General features: G+C 38.5%; 1 protein-coding gene across 1 annotated transcript; it reads left to right on the top strand.

Annotated features, from left to right (window-relative positions):
• The first annotated feature begins 3673 nt into the window (after positions 1 to 3673).
• Positions 3674 to 15087, top strand: LOC128362325 (interferon-induced protein with tetratricopeptide repeats 1-like). The gene is made up of 3 exons (XM_053323066.1): positions 3674 to 3678; positions 3922 to 4820; positions 14675 to 15087. Exons 1-3 carry the CDS (start codon positions 3674 to 3676, stop codon positions 15085 to 15087), a joined length of 1317 nt encoding a protein of 438 aa, XP_053179041.1.
• The last annotated feature ends 10898 nt before the right edge of the window (positions 15088 to 25985 follow it).

Here is a 25985-nt window from a genome sequence, read left to right as displayed (position 1 = left end):
TCAAACATTTTAATTCGGTATTTAACCCTGCAGAGTTCAATACCTAATCGCCAACATCATCTCGATAACTCTTTTTGCTTCATTCTCTTGTCTGTCCTGAGTCAAATGTTTGTTCTTCGTCTTTGCTCAGAATGAAACTAACACTTCAAAGTAAAGTGTTTCCTTCTGAAATAGAGGGAAGTGAATCCACCACAGTCATGATAACAATGAACTCTATGACACCGTCTCTCATGACATCCTCCTGGACAGATTAGCCTCCATTGGAATCACTGACATCCCACTGGTTTGGTTCACATCATATCTCTCTGGCCGCACACAGTTTGTTCAAATCAAAAACCTGAGATCCGGCTCCTCTCCAGTCTCTAGTGGTGTTCCCCAGGGCTCTGTCCTTGGCCCCCTCCTGTTCATTATTTATCTTCTGCCTCTTGGTCACATTCTCAGTGTTAATTCCCACTGTTACGCTGATGATACCCAACTCTATCTCTCCACCAAGCCTACCTCCACTCTGCCACCCACAGCTCTATCCGACTGCTTACTGGAAATTAAATCATGGCTCTCACTAAATTTTCTTAAACTCAACGGTGAAAAAACTGAGGTCCTCCTCATTGGTACCAGATCAACCCTAGCAACACTCAACACTTTCTCCATGTCCATCGACAATTCCACTGTTCCTCCATCCCCCCCAAGTAAAGAGCCTGGGTGTCATCCTGGACAGCACAGTATCTTTTGTAGCCCACATCAATAGCGTTACTCGGTTTGCATACTTCCATCTACGTAACATCAATCGTCTCCGTCCCTCACTTTCACCAACCTGCACCGCTTTCCTGGTAAACACCCTGATCACATCCCGTCTGGACTACTGTAACTCTCTCCTCTTTGGCCTTCCACGGAAATCTCTCCACAAACTCCAACTTGTACAGAACGCAGCCGCTCGTCTCATAACCAGAACTCCCTTTATTGAACACATCACTCCTGCCCTGCAGCAACTTCACTGACTCCCTATCAAATCCCGCATTGACTTTAAGATTCTACTCCTCACATTCAAGATCCTTCACAATCTGGCACCATCATATCTCTCTGAACTTATTCACATCTACACACCTTCTCGAACTCTCCGATCCTCCTCTGCCAACCAGCTCTTCGCTCCATCTGCCAACTTAACCACCATGGGGTCAAGAGCTTTCAGCCGATCTGCCCCCTGCCTATGGAACTCTCTCCTACCAGACATTCGCACTTCAGATTCTGTCTCCACCTTTAAATCCCGCCTGAAAACGCACCTATTCAGAGTGGCCTACTCTATCTCCCATTAACTATGCAATCTTCATTCTTGTTTATTTATTATATTAATGCACTTTGAAGTCACGTTCATATTTATTCTTCTTTATTCTTTGTCTTTGCACTAAATGTCACCTGTTTTGTATTGTTTGATGTACTGTTGTTGTGTTATATGTGCCTTGTAAGGTGACCTTGAGTGCGTTGAAAGGCGCCTTTAAATAAAATGCATTATTATTATTATTATTATTATTATTATTCATTAGTAACATTAATGAATTAAAATATTTACCATACCTATCATTAACTAAACAAAGTAATCGTACCCTTCTGTCATCATAAGAACAGTGAATAACAATATCAACAAAGAATACAAAGGAAAATATTTGTGGAAGTTGCAGAATAAATACTACTTCAAATAATTTTACAGATATAAACAAGAAGCCTGACATATTGTTTCCCCATAAGCAACAGTTAATGGGCTGGTTTTACTTGACTGTACTTGACTTTTATGAAATTTTCTTTGCTGTAAGCTTTGTAGTGATCTGATGGGGAATGTGTAATGATTAATATGATTTATAACCTGAATGTAATCACAAAGTGTGTAGATAGAAACTTGTACATGATACTAATACCATTAAATAATCAACATTAAATCTTCTAAAAGTTTGTTTTGGTGGTTAATTCACAAGAAATGTATCTTCTCTACATAGCTTTGCTGCAAACATCAAAACTACTGCCAATTTTAAAGGACGGGTTCTCAATCTTTAAATTTTTTTTTTTTTCAAAAGGAATTTCTGTGTTACAGTGTTCAGACTGTGTTTCACTTCACAGGAAATGTGAATGTGAATTTCCAACCAACCATCAGTACATGTTTGCAGTGTGTGGGAGTGCAGGATTATCAGCCGTGAGTCACCAGTGTGTCAATACAGGTAAATATTGTGTTATCTGATGATATTCACCTGAATGAAGCATGATATGTAGTATCGAGGAAGAATGATAAAGACTTCCACAACGAATTTCTTGAAAAACAAAACCAGGTCAGAAGAGTTCATGATTTATTTTTGTTTGTTTGTTTTAAAGATATATTCCCTATAATCTTAAAAAAAATACTTAAGTACTTTAGTACAATTTTGAGGAAATATTCCACTTCTATAATTCTATCATGTACTATGTATCATATACTGTAATATTTCAGAGGGACATATTACACGTTTTACTGCACCACATTCATCTGAAGGATATAGTTACTAGCTACTTTTTTGATCAATATGAAATATACAATATTATAGATTTACGCAACAACATAACTTATTAAAATATGCTTTACTTCAACAACATTAAAATGCACATCAATGAATCAGTATTAATATTATAATAGTACTAATATAGTATATAATAGTATCATATACTGTAGCATATGATACATATATCAGTTTAAATTGAGACAATTTCCATAATGAGTACTTTTGATACCTTAAATTCATTTTGCTTACCTTGCAAATTTTTTATTTTTGCTTTTTTATGGAAAACTGTTATTTGTAATTTCTTTCATTATGCTATTGTTACCTTTACTGAAACACTTACATGCTGTTTTAAGTGTAATGCTGGAATCCACAAAGAGGTTTCTTCCAACTTTGAGGTGGTTGTACTAACCCTAAACCTAACCAACCAGGCAAATCTGAAAACTGTCCAATTGTCACAAATGTCACAGATATACTGCATATCATTTGGACATACATCATTTGATTTTATTGGTTTGATTTAGCTGAAGTACACTATCACTAACTCTGTGTCAAAATTTAGTTTTAAGACTTTTATTTGTTTAAATCTCTATTGTACTTTGTTATTGTACAGTTCTGTTTTGCACAGAAAGCGGACAAGTACAATCATAGCATTATTTTCATTGTCAATAGACCTCACACTACGTATATATATAATTGTTTTTTTACTATTTGAATGATTGTTCAGAAAATAAATAAAATAAATAAATAAAGACTAAGTAAATAAATAAAGACTAAGTGAACTAAGAAGACTGTTTCAAAATAATCTTATAATGACATCAAATTAATTGGTATAAAAACTTGGAGGGGACAAAGGTTATATTTTATTTCTTTACCTTTCTCTGACACAACTGCCACACCTTCAGATATTTATTTCAAAATAATTTCTTAGAATGTGAAAGTTATCATCTGAGCTCCATGAAGGTTTTTTGTGTGCACACATGTAGCCGTAGGTTTCTATTATTGGGAAAGTCCAAAGTCAGTCCTCCATATGTCGTCATGTACAGCATGATATATTATATCATTATTGATTTAATGGTGCTACACCCAAAGCACAAGTGTTTATAAACAGCAAAAACTTCATTAGAGAACAACTGAGTCCAGGTAACAGCTACATGATGAGGTGAGTGGCTGCATTTCACATTTATAATCAACACTCTTAATATGTTCATTATATAATATCTACAGACAGTTGTTTTGTTATCAGCTCTCCATTCCCTCTTTTTCATTCCATTCCCTCCTTAATTTGCTCCTATTTCTTTATTTCTCCACTTTCTTTATTTTCTCCCCCTCTCCTTAACTCACTGATCATATTACCATACTGCATATGTGTTGTGTGATATTAGTGTTTTTTCTTCTCCATTAGTGCTGCTCAAAGTCAGATGACAATGGAAGCCAAACTTGGGGCCCTGCAGTGCCACTTCACCTGGGACCTGGACCCCAGCAGGTCTGAACTGTTCCGTTTCAGGGACATACTGGAGGACATTGCCACTGAGGAGGGAAACAGCTGGCTGGGTCACACTTACAACCTGCAGGGGTACATTCACTACCAGCTGGGCTTCACTGAAGATGCCCAGTGTTTCTTCAGCAGGGCTGCAGAGGCCTTCCGCCACATGAGAAACACCGGCTCAGATGAAGGTCCCTGGTTGGTGGTGAACTATGGGAATCTGGCTTGGTGGCACTACCAGCAGGGAGAACAAGCAGAGAGTCAGACTTACCTGTCAAAGGTCGACACCCTGCTGAAAGAATACCCATCTCCATCAGAGGATGAGTTCCATCCAGAGATCTACGCTGAAAAAGCTTGGACCCTGATGAAGTTTGGCAGAGACAAAACACAGATGGCTGTAGATTACTTCGAGAGAGCCATCAGGATGCAGCCAGAAATGGTGGAGTGGCAGACCAGTCATGTCATAGTTTTAGAGAATATTTATGGGCATGGTGACAGACTACTGGATGAAAACATCCTGGAGAAAATGAGAATCGCCAAAGAACACGATCCAGACAACTTGTACCTTGCTGCTCTGTACCTTAAGGCATGTGCAAAGACGGGAAGAAAAATTGAAGATGAAGCACATGAGTTGGCTGAAAAGGTTTTGAGAAAGCCTCTAAGCAGGTACAGTGGTATAAGACCATTATTAACACTGTACAGAATCTATGTATCTGAGGACAAGGCTATTGATTTGGCAGAGGAGGCTCTGGAAAGACATCCAGATAAACATCATCTCAAGTGGTGTGCTGCAAACTGCTACAAATGGAGGATTTATTCATACAAAGTGATAGAAAAATTAATTACAAGACTGAGGCTGAAACCAAATTCAAAAGTCAAAGTTACTTTTATTCTTGCAAGAAGGAGCAAATCAACAACACACAGCTACCAACCGTGCAAAGAAAAATGCTCAGAGGGCAGTCCTCTGAGCTCAAGTTTTATACTTAAGAAGTAACAAATCATCTTCTATCAACAATGTTATCAGAATGCCAGGTGGTGGGCTGTTTTTCCTCTGGAACCATCCCGTGCTGTCTCCTAGACGAGTCTCCCTCTCCCACCACTTGCGACCTTCGACATTAGTCAAAATATCTCATAACATAGGATAGAAATTTACTGCAACAAAGAGCAAGTGTTAAACCATTGGCCTTCTAACACTGTGGCCTCTAACAGTCAAAAGCACATTAAATCTACTTCAAACAAGTGTGGAATGCAAAGTCTAACACATACACTTTTAATTATCATTACAGGCATATAAAAGTCACGCTAAGCATTCTAACACATACTAACATCATGTAAAAGAATACAATCAACAGTAAACTGAATATAATGTTGCAAACTGATTATGCAAATGTCGAAATGAATATAAGACATTGGTGTTACTGGGTTATAGGAACACAAAAGGAATATAAGAGATTTGTATTTTCCCATCATTCCCTCCTGTTTATACAAGTTTCCACTGTATAAATCCTCCTGGAAAATATAAAGCACACATGGTTATTTGCAAAGTGTATATAGTCACAAATAACAGTAAAAGGCATGAAATAAAATGTATTTACACCCTCTTATTCAACTGCTTATTTAGGCTATGTTTTAGTAAACATTTGTCATCACCAATACCACTTCTCACGATTTTCAGTATGTGAGTCATCATGCCATCAAGTCAGTTCTCAGTAAAGAGGTCAACGTCAGTCTCAGTGAAGTAGATGTCAGCATAGCAGGGTGAGGCATGGCGACCAGGTTTGAGCAATTCCCAAACATCATCCTCATCAGGAGCTGGTCGTGCGGTCTGCAGCATGTGCCCCCCCACCAGCGTACCTACTGTCTTGGATATCAGAACTTTCAGACAAGGCAACACACAACATGCAAAGACAATAAATGTCATCAGAAACACTAAAACAGGTGTTATCAACTTCAGAAGTGTAGCTTTCCACCCTCCTGTTGTCAGCCACGTCCACAAATCGAATCCTCTAGTCTCCTCCAGGTCGAGGGCTTTCTCACTGGCCAAAAGATCATTCAGATGTGAAACAACATGTGTCATATTATCAGAATAGTCAGGGACATACGTACAACACTCAGCTCCGATCACATGACATACACCACCATTTGCTGCCAACGTCAAGTCAAGAGCCATTCTGTTCTGTACAGCAACATTTCTGAGCGCCTTCATTTCAGCTGCCATGGCACTAAAACCTTCCACCGTCTGGGCTGTCAAGTCTTCTACTTCTACAGCAATCTCATCGAGACGGTGTGCATTATTTACAGTTCCGTACCATGGCAGAATCCCAGACAGAAATTTCACTCCGCCGGAAATGCGCACGGCTTGAGTGTCTGTCTCCCTGCGCTGTCTAGATTGGGCAGATGACTTGTAGAAGTGGCTATAGTGTGTGTGGTGATAGGTAAGAGTGCTGCGCACAGTCATGTGTGGGAATAATTTAGCTAAGAAACATTTTCCACACCATTGGGGTCTTAGCGCTTGATACACATGTTTCCCACACACCCATACATGTTCAGTGAGGCTACCAAAACCACTATCATCAGGCATAATAGCTGTAAAACTACTGCTACCATTATCTCCAGGTGAGAGGAGCTCTCGAGTCAGATTCAGTTTCTCGAGGAGAGGCCTGCTCATCAAACACGGAGAGGTGGAGCCATTCCTCCTCCCGCAAGTGGCCTGCACAGTCACATTACAATGGGCCCGTCCCAGATAGTAAGTGGATTTCCTGCATCGTCTCTGAAAACACACACCTCCTGCTGGAAGCCAAGTGGGGTTAACTTCAAACAAAGGGTTAAATACCATAGGATCCCATCCAGACATATTCATCCCCCTTATCTCCCTCCCACTGCAGTCAGACACAGAGGCATTCAAAAGTTTCAGAGGTTGTGCAAGATTACATACTTTCATGTGTGTCATATTCTTAGACTTGTTAGTGTCTGTCACGTCTGTGGTGTTAGTGAGAGCAAATGCCATCAGTACACCCATCACTTCAGATACATTCAGAGGCCGGGGAATCACAGGTACTGTATACCCAGCTGAGTGTGGCCACTGCGCACACACATAGCAGCTCTCATTGACCCCCACCTTCCTTGTGAAGAGATGTATTGTCTTGTACCACAGATTATCCTCTCCGGCTACATCGTCATCCTGTGCGAGAGCCCTAGTCGGTCGTCTTAGTCCAGTAATGTTAGTCTGGTTTCCTCCCTTAAGCTCATGGTAAGACTCGTATAAAGCAGTCAAGCTTGACACGGTCATCACAACTATGAGGCTTAAAGTTATGAAAACACAATTGGTCCCTCTCAAGCCACAAAGCCCTGGGTGTCGGTAAGGATGCCAAGGTCTAGGCTGCATGGTGTTGGTGATGCAAAGTTACCTTAAGGTTGCCAATCAGAACTTCAGCAGTTAGGTTTCCCCAAGAACCCTCCTTCCCGTCCCCCTTCTACTCCCCAGGACACTTTTTGGAAAACAGCCTGATTCTTCACCGGTTTGAGAGGAACGTGCCTAGAGCAACAGCCCCCCTTTGCAGCCGGTCTTTATGGTCCGCTGAGGAAACAGGGAAAACAGGTTAGACAGGTAATCACGGCAAACTCTAGTCTGACAGTTCTTTCACCTTTTTACAATGTGATAAGTGTATCCAGGAAGTTCTCTCAGCTATTCTTATCGCTGTCGGTGTTGAGAGGAGCACTTGGTATGGTCCCTCCCACCTTGGAGAGTGCCAGTACTTCCTCTTTATGACCTTTATGAATGTCCAGTCACCAGGTTTCAGAAGTGGATCCTGGTCAGCTGTTTCCTGTGAAGGAGAGATGACGGAGGACGTAATAGCTTGTCTCTTTAACATTTTTGCCATATAGTCAGCTAATGTTGCCTCCATTTCACTGTCATCTCGAATAAATGGTTTTAATTCTGGCAATGTGTAAGGTCTTCCATATAATATCTCAAATGGTGAAATCCCTCTCACCCCTGGAAGAATGTGCATGTTTAGCATAACCAACGGAAGACAATACATCCAATTCTTCCCTGTCTCTGTCATTGTTTTCTTTAATTTTGATTTAATAGTACCATTGGTTCTTTCCACTAGCCCTGCTGACTGTGGATGATACGCACAATGATTTTTTACACTTATGCCAAACACCAATGCAAGATGATGTATCACTTGGTTTACAAAATGTGTTCCATTATCACTATACATGATCTCTGGTATTCCAAACCTAGGGATAATATCTCTTGTTAACGCTTTTGCTACTGTTAATGCATCCTGATGTTTTGTTGGAAACACTTCAGTCCATTTTGAAAACATATCAATTATCACCAAACAGTATTTCTTTCCCTCACATGGTGTCAGTTCAATAAAATCCATACATATCTTTTGGAAAGGATATTGTGCTTCAGGTATTTTCCCTTGTGGTGGTCTGAAATTCCCTTGTGGATTATTTTTAGCACAAATGGTGCATGCTGCACAAAATTTTTTAGAGTAATTTGTAAAACCATATGTGGTGAATGCCATATTAACTATAGATACCATCCCTCCTGTTGAGACATGATTCAATCCATGACTCAAAATAGCAGCGTATCTATATAATGATTTTGGCAATATTAATTTATTTGCAGGTCATCTCCATAACCCTTGGTCATCTTGTTTCGCATCATTAGTTTTCCACGTTGCTTTTTCTCGTGGAGGTGCAGTGCTTTGCATATCTTTTAAAATGTCATGATTTAGGTGTGAAATATCACAGGTTATCAGCGTTTCATGTTGTTTTATTTGGGCAGCTGCTTTAGCTGCGTCGTCAGCTTTCTGATTACCCATAGAGACTGGATCAGTCCCTTTGGTGTGTGCTGCACATTTACAGATAGCTATTTTAGATGGCAATTGTATTGCCTCTAGTAGCTGCAAAATTAAGTCCTTGTGCAGTATTGTTTTACCTGTTGAAGTCACCATACCCCTATTTTTCCACTGTTGTGCAAAAACATGTGTTGTAGAGAAAGCGTAGTTACTGTCAGTGTAAATTGTCACCTTTTTATCTTTCCCTAATTTACATGCTTCAGTCAAAGCAATTATCTCAGCTGCCTGGGCAGACAGGTGTGATGGCAGAGGTGCTGATTTTAAAATTGTATCTTGTGTCACTACAGCATAACCTGTAGCATTTGTGCCATCAGGGTTCTTTTTACAAGAACCATCAACATACATTACAATGTCAGCATCCTCTAAAGGAACATCAGTTAAGTCTTGTCTGGCTGACACTTTCCTTTCAGTCTCAGCTACACAGTCATGCGGTTCACCATCCATGGCTGTAGGTAACAACGTGGATGGATTTAAAGTGTTACATCTCTCAATAGTCAAATGTGGTTGTGAAAGCAAAACAGTCATACATGATAAATGTCTGGCTGGTGACATGAAAGTTATTTTACTTTGCAATAACAAAACAGATACTGCATGAGGTACTTTTAGCGTCAACGGTTTAAATAGTACAACTGGTGCTGAAGCCTGCACTGCGAGTGAAGCAGCAATCACAGCTTGGACACAAACAGGCATAGCTTTAGCAACAGGATCTAATTGGGAGGAGTAAAAGGCAATAGGCCTCTGTTTTCCTCCATGCTCTTGAGTTAACACTGATGTCATAAATCCCTCCCTACAGTCTACTGTTTGCACAAAGGGTTTCTCATAATTAGGCAATCCTAATACAGATGAACCTGTTAATGTTTGTTTTAGTCTCACAAAAGCTTCTTCTGTTTCTGTGGTCCATTTTATTTTATCATGTGCTGACATCTGTTCACCATATATCAACTTAGACAAAGGGTTAGCTACCTCAGCATAATTTGGGATCCATGCTCGGCAGAAGTTAGTCATTCCTAAAAATGACATCATTTGTCTTTTAGTTAACGGCTTTGGAGCCTTTAAGATTGCTTCTTTTCGTTTAGTATCTAGGGATCTACCTGCTTGAGATAAATTGTATCCTAGATACTTTACTTCAGTTTTCCACAGTTGTAGTTTATTTTTGCTTACTTTATGGCCTTGCTGTGCCAAGAACAGTAACAACGCTAAAGTATCAGCTTTACATTGTTTTTCTGTTTCTGAGGTGAGCAAAATGTCATCTACGTACAATAAAATCTGACTTCCCTGTGGTGGGGTAAATTTAGAAATATTGCTTTGCATGGCCTGTGAAAATATGGTTGGACTTTCACAGTAACCTTGAGGCATTCGAGTCCATGTCCATTTTTTCCCTTTGAACTGAAAACAGAACCAAAATTGACTATCTGGATGCACAGGTATCGAAAAGAAAGCATTTGCTATGTCTATTACAGAAAAGTATTTTGATTTTGGTTCTAAGTCATTTAGCAGTACATGTGGATCTGGCACTATGGGAGCTCTGGGAATTACAGCTTTGTTTACTGCTTGTAAATCCTGCACCATTCTCCATCCTGTGGAAGGGGCTGCCTTCCTTACAGGAAATAGAGGAGTGTTACATGGTGAGTCTGGACATGGCCTGATGACCCCTGATTTTAACAAAGATTCAAAAACCGGTGTTATGCCCTCAATCGCTTCCTGCTTTAATGGATATTGTCTCTGATAAGGTCTATGCGAACCTTTAGGTGTTATTGATATAGGCAGTGTGTCTTTCATTAATCCTACATCAGCTGGGCCCGCAGACCATAATGTCAATGGTATTTTTTTAAGCTCCCCCTCCTCTTCTGGAGTCAGGCTGAGCATTTCTCAGTACTGTTTTGGCTTTTCTGTCAGGTGTACAGCTTTTACTGCCTGTGTAACCCAGTTCAATTTCTTACAATAAGTTTGTAATCCTGGCAAATAGTATACATCAGGATCACTGCTTACTGGTACCCACTGCATGTTTGACATTTCAACCTTTGTTACAAACATTCCCACATCCCCCCATCTGGCCTGCTCTGGCTTTGCCAAGGAAACATGAGGTGTTCTGCCACCCTGATACAGCTTTCTGTCTTCTTCAAGGAGAGAACACACAACCCCCATGAATCCCGTTGTGTCCCAATATAGATTAGTGAGTTTTAGCTTGCTGTTTAGCTTTTTGAAAAAGAATGTTTCAAAGTCTTTATCTGGCCCTGGGATGTGGTTATACAGCATGGTACAATGCATGTTCTGGGGGCTTTGTTTTTGTGCTCTTGGAGAAGTTTTGTCTACAGCTAGTTTTTCCAACTCACTGGTAACAGAACCGGGCCCAGTCGTCACTAGGTCCAGACTGTACAAATAATTTGGTTCTAGTTGTCCCTCCAACACATTTAACCCCGTCTCTCCCACCCTTACTGCTTTCATACCCCCTGGTGTTGGTATTACTCCTATTCCTAGCTCAATCATTACATCTCTCCCCAGTAGATTAACAGGGCAGAGGGCTGATCTTGCTATGGGAAGAGTAACCTTCCTTTTGGTTTCGGGATCTTCAATAAGAGTGGGAATGGTCAATGGTTCCGAACACAAGTGTCCAGTGGCTGATTTGACAAGGATTACTCTTTTTGACAGAGGCAATTTCAACTGTTCTGAAGAGATAATCACTGTTCTACAAGCGCCTGAATCGCATAGGAATTTTATCTTTTTTCCTCCTACAGAGAGAGTTATCATTGGCCTTTCATCACAATTTAACAACATCTCTACTGTTTCCAAATTTAGAATGTCCTCTGCCTCCTCAACTATGTGAGTGTGTGTTTGTGTTTGTGTGTCTGCATGACCTGAGTTGTCTGCAGTCACTGAGCCGGACAGTCATGCCCACTCGTCGGATCCCCCCACTCCTCCTCCCACTGCTTCACCCTCGGGGCCGTCCTTTTTGGAGTGGCATTCCTTGGCCCAATGGCCCATCTTTCCGCAGATGTAACAGGATCCATCACTTCCTCCTCTTCCGCCTCTTGTCCCACCTCTCCTCCGTTCCCTCCTACCCCTCCTTCCTCGTCCTCCGTGTCCGCCCCTCCCTGCCGAATTGCCTCGGTAGAGTGTTTCAGAGAGAGAAGAAACAAGATCAGTCACATATGATTCATTTTTCTTTTCTTTTTTCACACGTTTTGCCTCTGCTTTTTCTTTTAAAGCCTTCTCAGCATGCACAGCATATTCTTTAACAGTCTTCACTGAGCCTGACTGCCATCCCACCAGGTGCTGTTTTACAAACCCAGAAATGTCAGGTCGCAGTCCCTGTAAGAAGGCAGTCTTTAGCTGTTGGTTATAAGGAGATTCCTCATCATTTATATTAGCGACTGTGATTCCGCTATTTGCGTCAAACACCACCTTCAGTCGTGCAAAGTAAGGCATGACTTCCTCATTCTCACCTTGCCTACAATCATATATTTTTGTCCAATCAGCTCTTTTGGCAAATGCATCTCGAATATTATTGAGGAGGCCATCTAAGCGTGTCACATAATCTGGGTGATCATGTGTCATTGGTGCCTGTTGTGCATCAACAGGGTTCCAATTTGTATTTATCAGACACCAATCTACTCCTATCACTCTCTTTACACACGCTTCTACCTCCAATAAGTGACTTTTATAGCCTTGAAACAGCTGGCGAAGCTGGCGGATACATTCACCAGGATTTTCTCTTGGGTGATTTATCCCCTCTGTCGCTCTAATAACGTCAGCCTGGTTCCACGGTCTATACACTAACATGGTTGAAGGATGGACTGCCCCTCCACCCCCTGCCATCTCTTCCCCTGCTCTGGGGTTAGGCATTTCAATCATAGGATAAGCATCATTAAATATCTTACCCGATCTTGTTGCATGCTGCTGGGCCTCTCGCTGGCCCTCCTGTAGGCTGTTTCTCCTCGGTCTGAGGATTTGGTATGCCACAGATTGGGAGGGATGTGTGCGCTCTGAGCTTAGGCAGCGACGGGGTCGAGGTTCAGGAGGTCGGGGGTCGGGAGGAGGTGCGGTGGCGGGTTCGACGGCCCGTGCTGGGTTGTAGGGGGGAGGTGGAGGATCCGGAGCGAGATGTTCATGCCTCCGTCTCAGCACTGTTTCCTCGTCATAGTCACTCTCAGAAAAATGGAGAGAACATTGTTTAGTGTTATCATCTTGGTTTTTTATTTCACTAATCTCCTGTTCTTGCTTTTTCCTCAGCACTACCAACTGTTCCGTTCTTTCCTTTATTTCAATCAGGTCTTGTTCATATTGTTTCTTCAAAACCTCTGATTGTTTGGCTCTCTCCATTCCTGCCTGTCTCTTTTTTGCTTCCTCTAACCAAGCTTTTGCCTCTGTATAACCTGCCTTTCTCATTCTTTTTGGGTTATCTTCACAATCCTTTCTGATGCTTGCCACCAAATTGGCACAGCCCAACACTTCCAGTGTTCCCTTAAACTCATACTTCTTCTTCCATTTTTTCAAATGACGCACACTATTCTTATCTGTGCCATGCATGAATTTCACATCTCCCTCATACTGCCCCTCCTCATTTGAGTGGCTTGACCCCATGTAGTCTTCTTCTCACTACTGTGTCTCTTCAACAAAAACAACGAAACAACAACAACAATTAACAACGACACTACAAAAATGACAATGACAACAATTAACCTTATTATTGCAATAATCTATCTTTTCTTGCCCTCAGCGGTGTCCGCGGCTCAAAGATTTCTATCTTTTCTTGCCCTCAGCGGTGTCCGCGGCTCAAAGATTTTGCCCTTTCGGCACACACTTATCCAAAGTGTTCAAAGAGAAACCGGCTAGGTAGTTTATTTCATTAGTCTTCCCACAGACTTTGAAAAGCCTCTAGTTCAATTTCACTGACACTGAACTGGGCTAAATCACCCCAGGTGATTTTTCCCAAAAGCAACTTTACCGACCTGAATTTGATCGTCTCAGTCTGGTTCTCTAGGATTTCGTCACCCTGCCTCCTCTCCAGTTGACACCGGCCTCCAATGTTTCCAAACTGTCGTCTTTAGAGGACAGGGCGGAGGACTTTGTAGCAGAAGGAGTGTCTCACTCCCCCCCCCGGGGGTTCAGCGCACCTGGATGGAGGCAGAGATGTTGAATCCGGCTCTCGAAGGACCAATATGATAGAAAAATTAATTACAAGACTGAGGCTGAAACCAAATTCAAAAGTCAAAGTTACTTTTATTCTTGCAAGAAGGAGCAAATCAACAACACACAGCTACCAACCGTGCAAAGAAAAATGCTCAGAGGGCAGTCCTCTGAGCTCAAGTTTTATACTTAAGAAGTAACAAATCATCTTCTATCAACAATGTTATCAGAATGCCAGGTGGTGGGCTGTTTTTCCTCTGGAACCATCCCGTGCTGTCTCCTAGACGAGTCTCCCTCTCCCACCACTTGCGACCTTCGACATTAGTCAAAATATCTCATAACATAGGATAGAAATTTACTGCAACAAAGAGCAAGTGTTAAACCATTGGCCTTCTAACACTGTGGCCTCTAACAGTCAAAAGCACATTAAATCTACTTCAAACAAGTGTGGAATGCAAAGTCTAACACATACACTTTTAATTATCATTACAGGCATATAAAAGTCACGCTAAGCATTCTAACACATACTAACATCATGTAAAAGAATACAATCAACAGTAAACTGAATATAATGTTGCAAACTGATTATGCAAATGTCGAAATGAATATAAGACATTGGTGTTACTGGGTTATAGGAACACAAAAGGAATATAAGAGATTTGTATTTTCCCATCACAAAGACAATCCCATAGAGCCAAGAATTATAGACAGAGCAATCAGTCTCTATAAAGAAGTGATCTCTCTTCACCCTGATTCTTCAACTAAAGAAAAAATAGCTCTCGCAAACATACATGCAAAGTTGAGTCATGGCCAGGATGATGCTGACCAGATTTACCAGGATCTGCTAGAAAGTGATCTGGAACCTGCAAGCAGACAGATGCTTTACAACTCCTATGCCAAGTATTTGCATTTTAATCGAAAGGAAAGCTACAAGGCAATAAAATATCACATGATGGCAGCACAGATACCCCAACAATCTGCCTACCGTAAGAGAAGCATCATTGCTCTGGAGGGGATTAAAGAAAGAAGAAGACATCCCATGTGTAGAGAAATTGAAGAGTTTCTTGCTAATCTGGAAGAGTAAGAGCCAATAACAAAGAGGAAACATTTACTGCACTTCAACTGAGCAGAAAAATGTTGATAATCATGTCCTGAAAAAATCTGTACATACTCATAAATCTGATGTGGAAAAGGTGTGGGACATTTGTGGTGTTTAAACTGTTCTTACTTCTCTTTACACTGATCATTCAAAACCACAATGATATTTTAGATTATACTATGAAACATTTTGATCTGTTGTTCATCAGCTTCATCCTGAACTTCAAAAATCCAATAATTTTGTACTAATAATCATGTGAATGTTGATTTTATTGATATATTTAGCTTCTAATGACATATAACTTTCTTCTAAGGGAGCTTTATTGATGCCTGTGTATCTATTGTTTGTGACCTTCTGTTTAAATATTGTGCAATTAAATAAACAAACAAACCAAGAAGTGTATTTGTCAATATTTGAATAATGATGTGAATAGGAACCACATCATTCAGACTGAAGATTGGGTTATTCAGACATCTTAGTTCAATGTTCAGGTACACAAGCAAAGCACATCTTGTTGCCAGTGGTGTCAGCAAGTAAACTTCAAACTGAAATGTAGTCTGTCATATCAGATTTTCACTATAAAATTATCATTATCAAAAATAATTCACATTAAAAAAAGAGTAGTAGTTGCAAAATTAAAAGTTGACAAGCGGTCCAATTTAAAGATCTTTGTTATAAGTTTAATTATGGCCTGATTATTCCCAGTGTAATTGCTGTAGTTCAGAACTTTATTAATATAATGATATAATCATAATAATAATGAACTCTTTATTGTTATCTTATTTAATTTTCCATTTGGGCTTTTATTTTTAATGATGACCAAAAATAACCCTATAACTCTAAGCCTAACCCTCCAAATAATTATTCTACATTTTGCACAGATTTCCTGATTCCCAATGTCCTTTACACACTTTCACACCACTGTCAACCATATAAGATATACTTTTGACTGTAAACTCTCAATAAATAATGCACATAAATGACATAAATGATAATGCAAACAAGGACAAACCACAGTTACTGTAACTACCCTGGGAACAAAACAAAACAACCATAGTAAGGCAACCATGGTCAACACTGAGAATAAAATGACAGTATATAATGATTAGTACCGGTTCAATAAATCAGAAATGCATCTTCAGTGAAAACAGGAACAGGTCACCATGAGATGAGAAGACAGAGCATGCTTGAAAATACCAAGAGAGGAACTGGATCTTAGCAGGGAGGTTGTTCCAATCTGCTGGTGCTTTAAACATAAAAGCTCTTCTACCAAATGATTTGATGACATTGGGAACAGAAAAAAAGGTTCTGCGATGAATGTCTAATATGACAACTTGTTGTATATGGTGTAAGATACTGCTGTAGATAGGATGGGTAATTAAAGTAAATGCATTTGTATATTAGCTGTAACCAGTGCATGTGTCTTCTCATATTTAGTGATGGCCAGTTGAGTCTAGTGTACATTGTGCAGTGATGGGTAAGAAAAGGGCATCCAAGGACAAATCTACAGAGTCTATTGTAGGCTATGTTAAGTGAAAGGCTATGTAGAAAATGGGTTACTGTCTGGAAGCTTTTGATACAGATACAATGGCACCATCTGCTGGTCAGTTGTTGGCACTTCATTTATAATAGATGGATTAAACCTGAAACCATGCTGAAGCAGTCTGAACTCAAGTGGTCTAACTGAGGCATCGGAACATCTTCCATTGATACCTTTGCCTTTTAAGATTGAAACTATAATAAGTAAACGGCTTTGAGGCTAATATCACTTGTCTATTGCACCTCTGAACACTGATAGGTGTCGTCTGAAATGTGCTTTATTGCTTTATTGTGATTGACACACCCTGAAGTGTACATCTTCAACAAGGTGAGATATTAAAACCACATTTTGGTGAGTTATTCTGATCTTTAAAATTTTAAACAAACCTTTCAGTGGCTTTAAATCTGTGACATTTAAAGAAGAGATACTGTATGTGTATTTGCATGTATTCATCCTACCAGTGAAATACACAAATATTATGACAATTATTGATTGATACAGGAGCCCAAATAAGCACTCGTGAATATTTTTCTAGTAATCATTCTTTCTATTTGCACTGACCATCAGGAGATCCTTTCACAATGCACATTAAATGTAGGTGATTGCTGTGCAAAAATGTATTTAAAAGTTTACTTGAAGGGTTTACAGAGCTTTAGCCATCCAAATGAGTCAAATCAAGTCCATATCTCTCAAAGTTTTTAATGTAAAATGACCTGTTTTTGTTACAAATCCACTGCAACAAAATATGAAAAATGTAATTATTTAAATTTATATTTTACATATCAGGCTATATTATCCTTTCACCCTTACTTTCGCCCCCCATTCCCTGCTATCTTATTATCATTTATTAATTGGAAATTTGAATGAGCACAACTTTTCAGTTCCTCCTTCTTCCTCTCTGCTGTCAAAGCCCCTCCCCAAGAGAGAAACCTGCCATGCACGTGAACATAGACATAGACGCTGCGTTGACTGCTGCTGTCGATTGGAGCGACGTGCCTACACGGCGGCCATCTTGGTACAGGGCCACTCCTGCAGCGCATTACGTCTGTAGAGGAATGACGTGTTTGCACTATTAAAAAGTGATCATACATCGCTCAATTGTAATAAAAATAAATAAATAGATAAATAAATAAAATTGCTCAATTTTCAACATATATTCACATGGGTTGTGTGTTTTTAACAAATCAAACCGTTTGGAAATCGGTCGAGATTTCAGTGAATAATTCTACTTTAAGATTGTGGAGTCCCTCTTACCTCCGTACATGTGTGTATTTTCACAGCTCAAGGTGTGAAAAAACTTCCTTCTACTTGTCTGTGAAAGAAGGAAGTGAATCTACCATAGTAATAATAATTATGACTTCTATTTGTGTGCAGCATTTCATACAAGAACTGCAGCTCAAAGTGTTTTACAATGAAGACATTATATGCACCAAGTGTTCCACATGAAAAAAGTAATTAAAAGAACAAAGGACATTTTACAAAATATTAATGTAAAGAGATGCTAAATAAAACCCACTTAATATAAATGAATGAAAATACAATACATAGAATGCATGAAATCAAGTAAAGTACATTTTAAATGAAGCAAAGCACAGAAAGAATATCTGGTTGCATCAGTAAAGTTGTGGCTATTTAAAGGCTAAAGTGAGGAGTTATGTATTTGGCTTTCTTTCAGAAATATTTAGCAACCTGCTTTCCCTGATATCTAATTAATTGTTGATGACCTTTTACTCTACAGCGATATAAAAAAGAAAAGCAGAAGGGTTCACAGGCGGGTGCTAATTGTTGAATGTGATGTTCAGAAGTATTTTAGACACTAGTTGCTGTGATGTTTCACTATTTACAGACCAAACTGAGCTGATAGACAGCAGCACATTTTGAAGTGTGATGTGCTGAAGTGCACCACTGTGGTTATAAGACAGCATGGACCTGAAGCCTAAGACATCGGACTTTGTTGCTTTTACATTATAATGGAGAGCAAAGTTCTTGCATCTTTGTATAATAAAGCGAGACAAACCTCTCTAAAAAATCACCTCTGGTCTCTGCATGTCTCTGCTATTTATGACAAGTATAGTTGCATTTAATTCTATTCAACTTAACTTCTGATATGAATCTTGTCATACCATTTCTGTACTGAGGTGTAGGTGTCATGAGCATCAGACTTTCACTACTGAATATCCACCACATTTTATGATCCCATTTTTATTTGACTTTTCTTTGTTGGTCATTTATTTTCCCCCAACATTATACAATTTACTGTGTTGACTTATAATATTTTTATGTAAGCAATTTGAATAATTGTCTTTAAATCACCAAATAGATCTGGATTACAAATTCTAACTAGATGTTATGTGTTAACAACAATTATCAACATGTATTGATAGTCAGGAGCACAAATGAACACTAATACATATTTTTCTTGCAGTAATCATTCCTCTTGTCCATACTGACCATTGGAAGATCCCTTCATAATACACTTACAATGTAAATGATTGGGGACAAAATCCAGAGTCCTCATAAAACATGTATTTAAAAGTTTATGTGACGTTCATACAAAGCTTCAGCTGTACAAATGAGTCAAATCAAGTCAATACTTTTCAAAGTTGTACAATCTGTACAGCAATACAACATCATTTGTTCATGGATACTTGAATGGAATGAGGGGAAAAAAACAACATTTAAAAACCATTGAAAGAAGAGGAATCCCTCTCCCAGGACAAACAGACAGATGTTGTGTGTTCAGTCAAACAACTGAAGCTTCATATTATCTTCAGATAGACTTAAATACATTTTAGTTTCCATTTCATTTCCCGTTTCTGAATATGTGTCTGTAAGTTTCTATTGCTGAGAAATCCCTCTCTCTCTCTCTCTCTCTCTCTCTCTCTCTCTCTCTCTCTCTCTCTCTCTCTCTCTCTCTCTCTCTCTCTCTCTCTCTCTCTCTCTCTCTCTCTCTCTCTCTCTCTCTCTCTCTCTCTCTCTCTCTCTCTCTCTATGTAAATCCAATGAAAGCATGTTTGCTCAACACAAGTGGTGAAAAGAAAGTGACACACCTCTGTTAGAGTTATAAGTGCTCCTGTCGGATGACAAACTGGGCGTGTTGAGTTTTGACTGAGTGATATGATGCTCAAAGCTGATTTAATTGTGTATATATATATATATATATATATATATATATATATATATATATATATACACACACAATATATGAATATACTCAACAGCCACTTCAGTAGGTATACCTGTGCAATCTAAAGCAATCCAATACAACAGCTCGGCCATAAATTCTACATTTTCGGTTTTTGCTGACATTGTCAGAAAGGTGATAATTCTACTTAATGATTATTACAGAGGTCGTAATAAGTGGTAGTGGTGTATTAGGGTGCAATATATTGGTGTTCCTAATATTTTGTCCACTTCATGAACATATTTGAGGGGGTTAAATCCAATGAAAGCATGCTGGATGGGATCCAGCTTTTTTGCAACATGATTTGCTCAAGAAGTTGTGTCAGACCAGAAACACAAGTGGAAGTGAAACTGTGTCTTTTTCCTGTTAAAAGAAAGTGACACACCCCTGGTAGAGCTATAAGTGCTCCTGTCGGCTGACAAACTGGGTGAGCTGAGTTGAGTTTTGACTGGGTGAGTTTTATTAAAATAATTCTGAAATTTTATTGATATGATGCTCAAAGCTGATTTAAATTTACATGAATTGAATGAAATTATGTTTTTATACCATTTATGATAGTTATAATATGATTGTCATAGACTCATGGTTTTTGGATACTTTGTGTTTTCTGTTCTCTTGGTTCCCTGTGCATCTGTCCAGTACTTTTGATTATTTGGTTTATGTTTATTCATATTATATATTATATAATTATTTTTGTTGGTTTGAATGACTCACCTCATTCTCTTATTAGTTCTGTCAGCATTTAAATCTTGGTTTGCAGTTCAGTTTTGGTTGGATCCTCTGTTCAGTTCAGTCCATGCTGTTCATTTTGCTCTGGTTTCATCTGGTGATCTGTTTTGCTCAACTCAGCCAGCTTTTATTTTGCCTGATCCAAATGATCCAAATGAATAATCTCTGCATTTCAGTCTACCTGCTCCACTAGTTTGTCACAATTATAGTTACCTTCAATTCTATTCAACTTAACTTCTGATGTGAATCCTGTCGTCTTTTTATACTGAGGTGTAGGTGTCACCAGTATCAGACTGTCACTATTAAATGTGTACCATGTTTTATGATCCATTACTAATTTAATATTTGTGTGTAAGCGACTTGGATACATTTTTATCACTAAATAGATCTGGATTACAAATTCTAACCTGCTGTTTAATGTTTGTTTGTTTTATATACAGTGTATTTTATTACAGCACACTTTATTTATCTTTTTTTTTCATTTTCTTCAGATGACAAAGTTGAGAAAAAAAGAGTTGATGGCTTGTTAAACTGTGTATTGCGCTTTTTGACAGTGAGAAATGTAATGACTTTTGTAAGAAGAGAAATACAGTTCCTTCAGTATGTAAACGTTTACCATCACTTCCTCTTTTTAAACAGGTGTGTCCTGTAATCTGCAGATTTACTCATCATGATGAAGCTGCTCTTGTCTCTCACTCTCATCTGGACTCTCTCCAGCACAGGTAACCTCACTCACTCTTAAAACAGCATTTCTGCAGGTACCTGTCATGTCAGCTAGTTCATCATTCTCCTCACTTTTTACCTCTGCTGTTTGTCTGCCAGCTGCTGACTTTTGTTCAAGTTCAGTTTCATCATCATTTCATTTGTTTGTTATATTATCTGTACAGCAAGAAAAGAAATCTCCAAGCTAACATAAAACCAAGAAGAATATACTTTATCAATATAAGGAAGAAACATCTTTTATGGGGACAATTTATTTGGTTTATTTTGTCTTAAATAACGTTCTGTCATTGTGTGATGTAATTTGTGGTCAGATTAGCTTTGAATACTGTATCTGTGTTTATATAACAAACAGGATTCATGCTGATTGTTTAACTCACCCTGATTTATTTCATAACTTGCAGCTGAAGCTCTTCAGTGTTGGCAGGGTGAAGGAGATACAAAGGATTTACGTCCATGTGCCTCTACTACTGAGTGGTGTATCACTGTTGCCTCACAAGGTATCTGTATAAAATGTGAAAATAAATGTGATTGTTCCTTAAATTCATTCACTTATTCAATTCTAAATGGGATTTTGTGTTACAGTGTTTGGTCTGATTTTCACTTTACAGGAACTGAGAATGGGACTCTCCATCAGATCACTGCCAGGTCCTGTGTGCCACCCCCTCCTAACATTGAAGGAAAGCATGCATTTTCATTCAATTTTGGATTTGTGGCTGAATCCATTCATGTGTGTAACACAGATGGCTGCAACAGGGAAGACATACCTTGTAAGTAAAGAGAAAGGTTTCTCTTTTCAAAGACACTAAATCACATTCACATGCAGTATCAGTCTAATGTTGGTCACAGTGAAGAAAAATAAGTCACTTTGTGTCTTGTACATTTTCTGTCATGTCTCCTGTTCTGTTTCAGACCCTGATGATCTGAAGAAAAACAGCCTTCAGTGTTTCACCTGTGATGATCTATCTTCTGCTGAGTGTAAGAAGACAGTACAGTGTAGGGGAGACGAGGACCGCTGCTTTAATGGGACTGGTGAGCCCTCATGATCATTTTATGTCTCAAAACACATTATTGCTGCTTTCAACGTGTCAATTTCCTGCTGATTAAACCTTTTTGAAATTTAAAAAAAGTATTTTGTCATCCACAGTGCAAGGTCACGATCGTGCAAAAGTTCATACCTTTGGATGTGTCTCTCAATATCTTTGTGAACATCTTTCTGACTTGCAGCTCTTGCCTGGTGGCAAGTTTATTCAACCACCAAAATGTTGTGGAAGCAGCTTCTGTAACCATCCTGGTCTGTCAAACTGAATGTGATGACTTTGCTGTTTGGACTCATTACCCTTATCTGCTAATAGAACAAAGAGAAACTAACAGAATAGCCCAAGTGTAGTGTGTGAATAAGCCAAATACATCTATTACCTTCACAGTCATTTACACAGTGAGATGTCTTCAACAGTTTGAATGTTTTAGCTTGGTGAATAATTGTTTTAACCATAACTGCAGCATCCCAGTAAAATAAAGTTAGCTCATGATAATATGTCGGATTCGTAGACAGTAACAAAATCTGTTTACGGTCCAGTTCTTCTTCTAGTTTGGACTCATACCGCTCTGCCAAACTCACTGTGCTCTTTAGCAGTCAGCTCCCCCTGCTGTCCATAAGGTGCCTCTGCACCCCAGCTGTTTCAAACCCTCCCTGCAGCCTTTGGGGCCATGCCTCTTTATTTACATACAGCTTGAAAAGCAATATAAGTCTTTCCATTTAATATTTTCCATTTTCCATTTTGATTTTCATATTTGATGTTTCTCTGTTGTTGTTTTGTCCATTGTCATTTTCAATGTCAGTTTAAGCATTTCCATTGCAGTTTTTGTATTTTAAATTTGTTTCATTGTCACTTTACATTTCAAAACTATATTTTACCTTTGAAATACAATTTTCCAATATCCCTTTTCTTTTTATATGCCCTGATTATTCCTCATATCATTTCTAGAAATTCAAATTATGATAACTACATTTATATAATCATGAAACAACTATAATAATTAACCCTTTCTTTTTTTATCTCTTTTAATTTGATGTTATCCATATTTTGGATTTATATGGACTACATTTTGCATAAATTCCCTGATTCCCAATGTGTTTTGCACACCTTTTCAGATCACTATCAATCAAATGTATGATAAGTTTTTGACTGTAAACTCTCAATAAATAAAGCCTGTACTCGTCTGAACTTTGATGGTTTCTATTATGTCATAATGATTTACTTTTATAGAGAAGTAATTAAAGAGTAGTTTGATACAAAGATGAAAAGCAATGTTCCTGCCTGTCTACACAGAAGCTTCCAGTCTGCAGTGCCCTGGAGGAAAGTGAAGTGATTATGTTGAAAATGGTTCAGTGTCTGGAAGCTTTTGATAGTTACAATGGCGCCATCTGCTGGCCAGTTGTTGGCATTTAATTTATAACGATGGATTAAATCTGAGACCATGATGAAGCAGTCTGAATTCAACTGGTTCAACTGCTTTCATGATTGTTATGCTGTTCAATAAAGTTTATATTAAACTTTTAAACAGAGTGTACAGCTTTGCTTTTAAATACTGTGGCAGACTGAGAAGCACATCCCACATTTAACACCAGCACAATCTCTGTGTGAGACATAAGATACAGTTTAGAGTAGTCTTGAGATTTTTGACAAGGGGAAGCAAGGCATCAGAAACATCTGGTAGTGATACATTTGTGAGTTATTGCTTTATTGTGACTGACACACCCTGAAGTGTACGTCTTCGTTCCTGCAGCAAGGTGAAAGGTTAAAACCTGACTTTGGGGAGTTATATTGATCAATGCTAGATGTTATGTGTTAACAACAATTATCAACATGTATTGATAGTCAGGAGCACAAATGAACACTAATACATATTTTTCTTGCAGTAATCATTCCTCTTGTCCATACTGACCATTGGAAGATCCTTTCATAATACACTTACAATGTAAATGATTGGGGACAAAATCCACAGTCCTCATAAAACATGTATTTAAAAGTTTATGTGAAGGTTATACAAAGCTTCAGCTGTACAAATGAGTCAAATCAAGTCAATATTTTTCACAGTTGTACAATCTGTACAGCAATACAACATCATTTGTTCATGGATACTTGAATGGAATGAGGGAAAAAAACAACATTTAAAAATCATTGAAAGAAGAGGAATCCCTCTCCCAGGACAAACAGACAGATGTTGTGTGTTCAGTCAGACAACTGAAGCTTCATATTATCTTCAGATAGACTAAAATACATTTTAGCCAAAAACAACGACTTGGATAGATTTTGTCCCCGATCACTTCCATTGTTAGCCTATTTGGAGGAGATCTTGTAATGATCAGTATGAACAAGAGGAATGATTACAGTAAGATGAACCTATTTCAGTGCTTATTTGGGAAGCTGACTGTTGTTTTGAGATATACTTGATGTTAATGCAGCCATGACTGATTACCAACTATACAACCAACCGTGTACTTGTGTTGGAGGTTAATGAGAACATTGTGAAAGACAGAAAACATCCTGAGACCTAAATGAACCTGCTCATAATTATGTGGATTGCTATAAAAACTTGAAGAAGTTTCCATTTTCATTTCCATTTCATTTCCATTTCATTTCATTTCCATTTCATTTCCATTTCATTTCCATTTCATTTCCATTTGTCTGATAGTCAGTCTGATAGTTTCTATTGCTGAGAAAACACTCTCTCTTTCTCTCTCTCTCTCAATATGTAAATCCAATGAAAGCATGCTGGATGGGATCCAGCTTTTTTTGCAACATGTTCTGCTCAGGAAGTTGTGTCAGACCAGAAACACAAGTGGTATTACTGTGTAAAGAAAGTGACACACCTCTGGTAGAACTGCAGTATAAATACTCCTGTCTGCTGACAAACTGGGTGTGTTGAGTTTTGACTGGGTGAGTTTTATTAAAATAATTAATAAATTTTATTGATATGATGCTCAAAGCTGATTTAAATGTTCATGAATTGAACGAAATTATGTTTTTATACCATTTATGATAGTTATAATATCATTGTCATAGACTCATGGTTTTTGGATACTCTGTGTTTTCTGTTCTCTTGGTTCCCTGTGCATCTGTCCAGTCCTTTTGATTATTTGGTTTATGTTTATTCATATTATATATTATATAATTATGTTTGTACCATTGTCCTGATTTGCATTCAGTTTTTGTTGGATCCTCTGTTCAGTTCAGGCCATGCTGTTAATTTTGCTCTGGTTTATCTGGTGATCTGTTTTGCTCAAATCAGCCAGCTTTTATTTTGCCTGATCCATCCAAAAATAAATAATCTCTGCATTTCAGTCTACCTGCTCCACTAGTTGGTGACAATTATAGTTACCTTCAATTCTATTCAACTTAACTTCTGATGTGAATCCTGTCATTTTTTCATACTGAGGTGTAGGTGTCACCAGTATCAGACTGTCACTACTGAATGTGTACCATGTTTTATGATCCAATATTAATTTAATATTTGTCTGTAAGTGACTTTGATACATTTTATCACCAAATAGATCTGGATTACGAATTCTAAGTTTGTTTGTTTTTTATACAGTGTATTTTATTACAGCACCCTTTATTTACCTTTTTTTTCAATTTCTTCAGATGAAAGAATTGAGTAAAAAGGAGTTGATGGCTTGTTAAACTGTGAATTGCAGCTTTTTAT

The sequence above is a fragment of the Scomber japonicus genome, chromosome 7 (assembly GCF_027409825.1).
Source record: "Scomber japonicus isolate fScoJap1 chromosome 7, fScoJap1.pri, whole genome shotgun sequence".
Classification (NCBI taxonomy): domain Eukaryota; kingdom Metazoa; phylum Chordata; class Actinopteri; order Scombriformes; family Scombridae; genus Scomber; species Scomber japonicus.
This window is presented reverse-complemented; position numbering and strand designations above follow the sequence as displayed.

Excerpts from the sequence above, each read along its gene's own strand:
- LOC128362325 (XM_053323066.1), top strand. Across the intron at positions 4,821-14,674 it reads CTACAAATGGAGGATTTATT|ATCACAAAGACAATCCCATA; the intron begins CATACAAAGTGA and ends TTGTATTTTCCC.